The sequence below is a fragment of the Phaseolus vulgaris genome, chromosome 1, assembly GCF_051622355.1.
Source record: "Phaseolus vulgaris cultivar YP4 chromosome 1, ASM5162235v1, whole genome shotgun sequence".
In the NCBI taxonomy this organism is placed as follows: domain Eukaryota; kingdom Viridiplantae; phylum Streptophyta; class Magnoliopsida; order Fabales; family Fabaceae; genus Phaseolus; species Phaseolus vulgaris.
In genome coordinates, this window is record NC_143498.1 from 3,316,313 (window position 1) to 3,327,172 (window position 10,860).

General features: G+C 33.3%; 1 protein-coding gene across 2 annotated transcripts; it reads right to left on the reverse strand.

Annotated features, from left to right (window-relative positions):
- Positions 1 to 3,379: 3,379 nt before the first annotated feature.
- LCB1 (long-chain base1) lies at positions 3,380 to 10,066 on the reverse strand. Of its 2 annotated transcripts, none has more exons than XR_011081819.2 (12): positions 9,410 to 10,063; positions 9,186 to 9,280; positions 7,913 to 8,004; positions 7,475 to 7,568; positions 7,317 to 7,389; positions 7,110 to 7,242; positions 6,659 to 6,833; positions 4,791 to 4,931; positions 4,541 to 4,679; positions 4,175 to 4,316; positions 3,873 to 4,000; positions 3,380 to 3,798 (listed from the first exon to the last, which is right to left on the reverse strand). XR_011081819.2 is itself a non-coding variant. In XM_068619690.2 (12 exons), exons 1-12 carry the CDS (start codon positions 9,558 to 9,560, stop codon positions 3,628 to 3,630), a joined length of 1,491 nt encoding a protein of 496 aa, XP_068475791.1. In that variant the 5' UTR covers positions 9,561 to 10,066; the 3' UTR covers positions 3,380 to 3,627. The 2 variants fall into 2 exon arrangements, 1 of the variants encoding a protein (XP_068475791.1); XM_068619690.2 differs by having other exon boundaries at positions 4,584 to 4,679; positions 9,410 to 10,066.
- Positions 10,067 to 10,860: the final 794 nt, after the last annotated feature.

Genomic DNA, 10,860 nt, shown 5'->3' on the forward strand with positions numbered 1-10,860 from the left:
CTTTCTGCAAACATTTATTTGCTAGTCCATGTGAAAGGTCAATGCAAAGCAGCAACACCATGATGAAAAAGTTATTTTTGCGACCTCAAATCCAATAAATACATCGTTAGGGTCAATCACCGCATTTTAAGTATTGTTTACTTTAGAGGTCGGTGTTCCGTCACGATTTTGTTCTTAAAAGACTCATCAACCGGTTGAGAGAGTCTATAAACCACCCTTGACCTCGACTCCTGAGCGAAGGTTTAAGGGTGGATTTTCCCTAACTGAAGGGCTTGGGACACATTTTCGTTTCCACAGAACTGTGACGGAGCTCAGAAACTCCAAAGCAAACAATATCTCAAATACGGTGATTGATCGTAGCGATGTTATCTCAACCGTTGAGGTCGGAACATTTATAAATACCAAAAGTGTTTCTTTCACATCAACAACAACATTTCTCAACCACAAAGATGCTAGTTAAAATAGGATGAAATAGATTATGCAATTAATTTTTTACTGCCCATAAAATCATAAATTGTCCTTCTTATAAGTTTCTTAGTTTTTCTAATTAGTCTTAAAAATTATAGTAATAATGATTTTCTTCAGTTGTTGACAGTGGGAAAGTGTTTACCGTATATATGATATATATGCACACAAATAAAAATCCTGAATTGTGGATTCGAAATGAAGATTTGTGCAGTTATGATTTAGCATTCATGAAGCCTTTTTTTCTAAGAGATAAGCATTTCTTTTGTTGTTGTTGACTCTGAAAATGTAGAATCAATAATTGCATTTAGTTTGGTAAGTATGTGGCATTTGACAACCGATATAAAACAACATTATCAAAATGTAATTGCGTGTCAATCCTGGTCTTAATGTGAGAATAAAGAAAGCACATGCATAGTTCATGGCCACATGTCATCAAACCTTTTAGGTCAACATATATGGGTGTGTGTGCCACGCTAACTCCCCATAATCATTCTTTTTACTATTCATCCTCTCCCTCAACATAATCTTCATAGCCTCACAAGGGTGACAATGGAGAATCTCCTTTTATGTGCTTAACTAGACACATCTCTATGCATAAATTTTTAATTTAGATTCCTCGATTAAGATATTTTATTTTTTATAAATAAATGTAAATTTTATCTTATAAGTCATTTTTATTAGGTTGAGTTAGACTTAAAGTCAATTTCTTAATCGATTTTATGAGGTTGAATTATACTCAAAGTCCACCTCTTAACATGATATCAGATAAATTTAAAGTCTATCCTAACGATATCGGAACATCCATAACATATATTTTCATACACGAGTTAATAGCCTCGGAGTGAAGAAGGTATTTCATTATCTCACTTTATAAGTTAATTTTATGAGAAAATGTTTAAAAAACTTATTTAATAAGTCAAAATTAATTTGTTAAAAATAAGCTTTTTAAAAAAAATTAATATAAGAATTGTTTTACAAACGTTGCCATTAAATTACAGAAAGGAATGAGAAAGTTGTGGTGTGGTGCATTTAATGAAGTCAAAGATGATGATCTCCCCTAAGTATGAGTTTGTAGGAAGCACGTCACAGAAGCACCGAAGAAGGGAAGCAATTAAGAAATAGTTGAGAAAAGAAAAGGTATGTTTGAAATTAAAAAGTAAAAGTATAATCTTCTAAAAATCAAAATCATATATCTGAAATGTAAAAAATCACAATCCATTATTTTGATGGCCATACCTACGTGGGTGCCATGTTTTATCAGCCCCCTGCCTTAGCCAACAATGATTGGTCGTAAGTGGAAATGAACTACGATGTGTCAATCAATGGTTAGTTTCATAACTCTGTCTACGAGATAACCAATCAAATCCCACAAAGTTCCCTACCTTAATTATGTGATCACTCTTATATTATTTTCTCATGTTCATGCTATGCTTTTGTTAACAACTTTATTAATCACAACTCAATCTCTCTTTACAGTTCACCATTTGTATTTTAAGAAAATTATTAAATAAAAACTAATATTAAAAAAAAAAAACAATTAATTATTAATTGACTAAATTAAATATTATTTTAAAAACAAAATAAATTATTAGTATTAAAATAATTTTTAATTTAATATCTAATTAACTATGAAAATTTTAACTATCAATAAATTAGTATATAAATTGATAATACTAATTTAAAAATTATTTATTCATAATAAAATTACTTTAAATATCAATAATATTTTCAGTCTTTAATTAATTTAGTGATTAATTGATTGTTGTTTCTAAAATTGGTTTATAATTAATAATTTTCTTATAGTGTAAAGGTTCGTTATCACTATATAAGTTGATGTAATTAAGTGGATAACTGTTTTATATTTCTTTCTGGTGTGCGTAACATCAACGTACGACCTTATAAAAGTTTTTCAAGGTCATTTATTCTTAGTATCCCAGTTATTAAGGATTTTGATTTAACCCCGTATCCAATGTCTGAGGAACTACCACAAAATAATTATTTGAGCATGCGTGACACACTTCAAGGAACTTCTACGTGATGAATAGTGATTTCCTTCACTGAAATGAAGAACTAATGCAAAAAGAATAAAAAACAATGTAAAAACTTATAATATCAGTGCAGTTTTAAATCTTTTTAGAAAAACGAATCACCTAAATTTTTCGTTAGCCACAGCCCAATCAGAAAACCTTCACTTGAATAAACTATATGATCTGAATCAGTATATACCATTACATAATCTCAGTGGCTCTTTAAATTGTTTCCAGTATATGAGAAAAAAGAGTGTACTTCTTGTGAAGAAGTCGTTTTAATTTTTCTTCTATTCTCCTTGCTTAACATTTTTCATTTCCGTTCATATTGTTTTTCTCCCAACCAATAATATTGATGCCGAGCACAAACAATGAAGCTCATTGTTGCTCCACTGGTTGTAGCTGCAAATGCTAAAAAATAGTATTTATCCCAACAGAATACTAGTATATAGAGGAAATGTCATACCTTATGTTGCTTGAGTGGCTTATTTATTAGGTTTTGCTGCGAACATCTTTGGTGAAAGCATAATCCCCCGAGATGTACTTTACACTTGTTGGGTCAACCCAAATTAGATGTGCAACTTATTGTTCAGATCCAGAACAGTTATTCTTGTTCAATTAGTTGGAATAAAAACAATGGTATGACAGCGCAATCTTATGTAAAGATGTGGCTGATGCAGTATTAGCACCGTCACTCACGAACATTCAACACAGAACTACCTTTGACTCTTCTAGATTGTTAACAGTATGTTTTAAATCTTAAAATGTTCCAATATTGTAGAGTAATGATTAGTCTCAATCTCTCAATAATTAATAGGTTAAAATTGGTGGTTAAGTGCAGTTAGAAATATAAGCAGATTGGATTGGAAATAAGAGATTACGAATAGAACAAAAGGTTAACTATAAATGATGATAATATTGTAATATTAAATCCTTATTCTACCACTTTAGACAACCAATGAGAACACGCACAAAAGACTGTTACCCTGAATTAAAACAGAAAATACTACACAAATTACGAACTACAGGACTTCCTCTATCGCCTGGATTTCAAAATTGCTCACCTAATCATAGGAATAGAACTTATGTTTTGGTACATAAGATGCAGAAGAAAGTTGTAGAGTGTTCAATTTTAACCACCCAGGACTGATGCTGTAACCCTCTTCAATGATTCGGATGCCTTGAGCACATCAGACTCTGAATGCCCTGCAGAAACAAACAATCTAATTCCTACAGGCAAACGGCATTTATCCAATGTTGATCTTTTGGAAACAACCACAAATACAGATTCTTCTTTCAAAACCTGCAAATGCACAACATTAAGTACAATTAAAATTGAAACCAAGAAATTTAACATTACCAAGCATCATTCCTCACCCGTTCCGCGATATTTTCAAGCAGACGCAGGTCATCTTTCACGGAACCTGTTGATTTCTCTAATCTCAAATAAACAATAGGTGACTCTGGATTACTTGCAATTGTGATGCCCGATATTTTTGACAATTCTGCATTGGCCAGTGTACATAAAATCATCACTGCTTAACCAAAATGATTAAATAGAATCCTTGTTTTCATTGGTGAGAACAAATGCAAATAAACATCAATTCAAACTGTCAGGAATCGTGCACAAGCCAAATAGGACCACACTTAGGAAACGGGTACTGAAATCAAAGCCCCACCTTTCCTTAACAAAGAAATATTGTTCTTCAGCTTTGTTATCAGAGTGGGATTTTCCTCCAGGATATCAATAGCTGCAATTGCAGCGCTTGCAAGATAAGGAGGCAAAGAAGCAGAAAAGACGTAACCAGAGCTACTCAATCGCTGCCAGGGTAAAAAACATGCATATTAGAGCATGAAATGCAGATGAGAAACAATTGTCATCATATAGTGACAGCACACCTCTCCATCAAGCAACTGTTTTAGTTCACGTCTATAAATTAAGGAATAAATGATGCAAAGTAAACAAAAAAGATCCTTGAGAACAAATTCTTAAATTTCCACATTTATAATTCTTTTTTTGTATACTAAGAAACCTAACACTTTACTTGTAAATGGTTATTGGTTATATATCACATGACACTTCCATACTTGGTGATCTATAACTCTTGCACTTCCAGTGCAGAATCCTCCTTCTGTGGCCAATGCATGTCCCATAGCAGCAGTTACAATGTCTATCTTCTCAACCTACAGCGTGTAACCACAAATCACAAACAGCAATACAGTTTTGAATAAATGACACTTGCATTTAGTGTGAGCACATGCAACCATCTCTCAACAAAGAAATTCAAAACATACCGGAACTCCACAATGTTCAGTGAGACCTCTTCCGGAACTTCCAAGCACACCCAATGAGTTGCTCTCATCCAGCAAAACACGAAATCGATATTTTTCCTTCAATTTAACGATCTCGTCCAAGGGTACTATTTGGCCAGAATTCTGAAAAACATTACAATGAAAAGGATAGTAACAGTTATCAGTTGAGCAATTCTTGTTTACACAAAAATGTAAGGCCTATGTGTATAGACAAATGTTAGTACAGAAAAAGTAACTCTTTTGAGGTTGGACTTAAGGCCTAACTCAATCCCATAAAACTGGTTTGGAAGGTGAAAACACCCCAAGCTTACAAGCACTAGTACAATTGGCGCTTATGAAAACAATATGAATAACCAAAAGTTATGAAAAAATATTGCAGAAAGGTTGGTTAGCCATAACTACAAAATTATTTCTTACGATATAAACCAATCATTACCCTTCACATGAACAACTTAAGCATTTAAGAGTAGGCCACCATGCCTTCTATAGAATTGATATAAGGAATTGCATGTACTCGACCACACATCATTTCCCAATTCTGTTCGAGAAATGTGATGAGAGAAACCAAAAAATATTCACTAAACTACTCCATGGATCTCTCCTGTTTTAACTTGGTCAATTCTTGGAAAGGATTTTCATACTACCACCCCCACCATGTCACCATTTCCCAATTCTGCTCCCATGTAAGTCCATCTTTTGTTTCTCTCAATAGATTAAACCAATGAACAGTAGAACCATGCATGCTTAACTATGCTAATTCCATCTTCACTAATATTCTGAACTTCAAAATAAGTTTCTGCCCTAGCAATCCACCCATTATCGTAATCTCCATTGAAAGATGTCAATTCCACCTTCTTAACTGTCATAAGTGCTCGTTTATGTCATGATTGGTTGAGTACTTGAGTCTGATACTTTCTCCTCTTCCCTGTCCAATGACCTGCCTTGCTCCTCTTCTCCAGACTTTCCCATAATTTTCTCATCTCCAACAAAACCCTCTCAAACAATTTGCCATTTTTTTGTCCAAACTCTCCTCTACCTGCGACTCAATACTGGCTTTCAACTTCTAGATTCTCTTTCAATTCATCTAGCCTCTCGGTCACACATCATGGTCTTCTTCACAGGTCACACAAATTCTCTTCTTTTAATATGTTGGATTGAACCAAACTTGCAGAAAACCAATTGGTAAAAGTAATAAAATATAATATTGAACAGTGAAATCAAACACAATACAGCACAACATTCGTTGTACCAGACAAAAAGTCTCAGCACACAATACAACATTACACTTGTCCCAAAGACAAATATGTCCAGCATAGAGTATTCTCTGTCCAGAAACTACAAATAACTTCACACTCCTAATTATACAGCCTACTATCAAATTTATACTTCAAATAAATAACAGCCAGGCAACAGCAGTTATTTTGTACACATAAAACCTACACTACCAACAGTTATTTCTACACTTAAGTGTCATCCTATAGTTTCTAATTCGAACAGTTTTCTGAAGCACTTAATTGTACACATGTAATAACTTTCATAAGTGCTCTTAACTATCAGTTCCCATCAGACTGCCACTCTAAGGCTGGAAGTTTTTTGTCAAATTTTAATCCTTCATAATTATTTTCAAATTGCATTTGTTGATTAACCCTTCTATCTCAGCAGCACTGGAAGTTCATACAGATAAAGTTACCAATATCATCAATTGCAAGAAGCAAGAAGCAATTCAAAGTTTCAAACGGCTATTTCTTTTAAAGCTGAAGGTTGTGAATCTTGTGATGTGAGAACTTCTTTGGAAACATGATGTAAAAGTGAAAAGCTAATCTACCGCACACATGATAGACAAGATTTACCTGGTAGACAGCTTCAACAACAATATATCGCCTCAAATTCTTGGTCCGCTTATATTTGACAGTAATGTTCTCTAGCGTTTCTCTTAAAGAGTCCATGTCATTGTGCTTAAAATACACTACTGTGCTTCGAGAAAGATGAAGGCCATTCTGTATTCCCCAGTGAACTCCCTCATCCCTGTAAAACATAAAAACTTACAAAACATAATTTGCAATAACACAGCCTCTGCTAATCAACCATACCAAGTGAGCAACTGAACGAAGAAGTGTCTCAGTTTGTTCTTTATACCATTCTAATTTACAAACAAAAGCAATGAGATAAAGCCAAAGAAAACAACTTTGTGATGTCAACGGCCACTAAAAGTATAAATAAATGTCATGAGAAATAAAATAGATGAAAAACTGAAATATTACAGCATACAATCTTTTCAAAGACAAACTTAAGCATACTTACGCTACAATTATATCTCCTTTTTTAGAGAAAGCAGGAATTGCACTGAACATGGTTGAAAGTCCGTAAGAGTAGAGAATTGAATCAGGGGTTCCTAAAAATTTCGCTATTCTTGCTTCACAATCAAGGTGGACATCTACACAAAGAAAAATTATAATAAAAATAGAAGCATTTCCTCAACAACAAAAAAACTTTAAGACTGAGTCTTACCAATTGTCCCATAAAACCCACGAGGACCACAAGAACCAACACCATATTTTGCTAAAGAAGAAGAACACGAGTCCTACAAGAAGAAGTAAATATAATTTAACAACATCAACCCAGTGCCCAAAAAAAAGAATTATCATGGATGGAGACCATTTCCTTACAAGTAGCTTTGGATGACCTATAAACCCAAGATAGTTTGCTGAAGCAAAATTGATAACTTCTTTGCCTTTGATTACGGTGTGTGGCCCAGCAGCACTGCATAAAAAAGGACATTATTTTATCTTAGAAAAAGGCAAGAACTTATGCATCTAGAAGGTTTATCCAGTGCACAAGGCTCCCATTATAGTTCTGTTTGGGTAGGGCTGTCTCTGCTTCTATAACCCAAGATCACTACGTCACAACTAACTAGGTGGAAATCCTACCAAAGTCCCTAGAACTCTCCCACGAAAATTTCATGAATCTAAGTCAAGAAAAATGTAACCATAGCAGTGAAGTTGACAAGCATAAAACATAATTTCAGGATTTAATCTTAAAATGTTTAAGACAATAAAAGTTAAAAAAAAAAAACAAGGGTGCCACAACCAAAGAAAAGAAATCACCTCTCCAGCACTGGTGGTTCATAATGCAACTCTTTGTTAAGAGAAGGAATAAGGGGTTCTGGAACCCATTCATCACATAATTCGTCAATTTCCTGCAAATAATAAGCATAAAAAAATGGCATAATACAATAACATGATGAATCTCAGATTGCTTTGGAACAATATGCTACATATTGTCGGAAACATATACATATACATATATATATAGAGAGAGAGACAGAGAGAGGAAACTGAAAAAGTATTTTATTGATACTACAAAGATTACAGAAAGGCACTATTCATAGAGCTGGGAACAAAGGTCAATGACAGTAACAAACTAAATCTGTCAAATAGTAACAGGTAACTGATTACAGTTATAATAGTAGCCTAAATTACTATACATACACTCTAAAACAGATTTCAGTCATAAGTATTCCTTCAAAAGAATATGGTAATTATGTTCTTTAGAAAACAACAGTAACTTCAGATATTCCACACAATAATCAGAAAAAAAGACCTCCAACCATACAATTTCAGCACAGACATGAAAATTATTTAACATACAACTTTGTCAGCGTCCACTCTGAGATATGTTTCTAAAAATTTTAACAGCATAAACAATCATCCAAAAAGCAAGTCCAAATCTATCATAAAGCGAGCTGCTATTGTACAATCATGCTTCACAAACTGAAATCTATCACGTATTGAATCTCTCAAAACTACTTGAAGGCAAATAAAAACGAAAAATAAATATCAGAGTAGTTCCAAGTAAGCACCAGGGATGAAAAAAAACATAACTGAATTGCATGTCTGAAGAGCATATTTCCATCCGTAGGAACTCCAAAGATTAATCTATCTTGAAATTTTCAAATCCTCATAAAGAATAATAATATATTATATATGCCCCCATGTCAGGTCCCTAGACCAACTAAAAATCACAATAACTGAATGTCCAATATTCTCCTTACATCGAACAGCTTTTAAAATCTAAACATTATTAACAAACACCACGTTTCAGCTGCCTAGTATATACTAACAATGCATGCAATCTAAAGGTGAAGCGCTTAAATTCGAAGAAATAGGAAAAATAAAAGTCATTGTATCAGGAAAAAAATCGACAACAAACCAAATGTCAACTTCATTTTCACATAAAAGTGTACACAACCGTGTGCCAGCCCTACATCACATTATTCAACAAATAACTAAAACCTTGAATATGTAACAAAACAAATAAATAAAAAATTCACTCACTCACTCTCTCACAAAGATAGATAAATAGTAATATTGAACTAACCTTGTTTGTCAATGGCCTTTTAGGAGGCTTGTAACTTTTCTGCGAAAGCAAGAAAAGTATGACCACCAGCAGAAAAACTTCGATGAATAAATGGCCTTCAAACACAAGGTTAAAACGGAGGAAATCAATCGATCGATTAACCAACTAACTAACTAATTACATTCACAATCATCAATTGAAACAGAAAATAAAGATAAATCTAAGTCCAGAAAATGAAAAACTACCGCCGATATGGACTCCGAAAACCACAGCTCGCGCAGAAGGTGCATCCAACGCGAACATCACCCAATTCAACGTCGTGTTCACGAAATTGACGACGGCAGAGCCCATCACAGTCTCCATCGAATTCGCAAGGAACCGTTCAGAAGCACTCATGCATGAACGAACATTCACACTACTCGAAACTTACGGAACACTCTAATAAAATAAAATCAAAAATGAAATCAAATGAAATAGCTGCAACTCAGGAATCGAACAGGAAGGTTGACGAATCGGTTGAGCTGGAAATGCAAGTGTTCGGATCTGCGACAGCGAGAAAGCGAAACGACGCGAGGAGAGAGAAACGGCGCGAGATTCAGAATGAGATTTGTATGAGAGGGAGAGAAAAGAAGAAGGGAGAGGAATGGGGAAGTGGAGAAATTTGACTGTGTTTGGATGGGGAATGATCGGAGGGCTGGGATAAAGCCACGTCATAGAGGGTTACCCGTAACTTAACGGTTGTCATGACGCATACGAACTTTTCTTCTCTCCGCCCTCCTTCCTCGTCTATTCCTCTTTTCTTCTTCCTTCCTTCGCTTTCTATTTTCTTTTTCAGCGCGGAATTCGCCTTTTCTATTTTCGCCTTTTTAGGCTGCGTCTGTGTTCATGTCGAATATCATAATAAAATTCAATATATATATATATATATATATATATATATATTTATCACTACATATTTTATAATCATGTAAGTGTATATTAATACAAGATTTATCTAACTTAATTTATCACCTCGAATTCAAATTGTCTAAATAAAACTATATTAAATTTAAAATTTATTTGTTTTAATATTTTGTTTTCTTTTATCTATGACTTGGCAGTATATAGATATGATGTGGGGTTTATTTTAAAGTTACTACTTTAGTTTATTATGACATTGATGAATATTGTAATTGGTCGCTTGCAATCCCGTGGAAGAAAAGAGGCTACCTTACAATAAATATTATAATTTGAAATTTGTGGTAATTAACTCCAAATTATATTGTTTAAATCACTTATAAATTTGATTGGGTTATTCTTATTGAGTTTAATCAATACTTTTTGTCAATGAAAAATGTTTTCTTGGGTAATTTGTGTTCTAGATGTTTAGTTTAAACCTCATTCTCAGAAGATATAATGGTTGTGTGAAAAAAAAAATTGCTTGATGGAGATAAAAGTTGTTTTATTAATGAATTTATTATATTTTCGTAAAATTTTAGTTTATTAATTTTTAAAATATATCAATTGGCTTATTATTACAAACAATAAAAAAAAATATCGACGAAAAAAGTAATTTATATAAATTTAAGAAAGACAAATAAGGAGTAATATATTCGCTCACTTATATTATTGTCATATTTTATAGAACATATCACATGTGAAAAATATATTTTAATCTCATATTTTACGTTGTGTAATTGTTATTCTATTACATTTC

Bases quoted from the DNA above. Each gene is read 5' to 3' on its own strand.
- LCB1 (XM_068619690.2), bottom strand. From the start codon at position 9,560: ATGAGTGCTTCTGAACGGTTCCTTGCGAATTCGATGGAGACTGTGATG. The intron at 4,680-4,790 runs GTATGTTTTGAA...TACACGCTGTAG, and splicing joins CTGAACATTGTGGAGTTCCG to GTTGAGAAGATAGACATTGT. The intron at 3,799-3,872 runs GTGAGGAATGAT...GTGCATTTGCAG, and splicing joins TTGAAAATATCGCGGAACGG to GTTTTGAAAGAAGAATCTGT.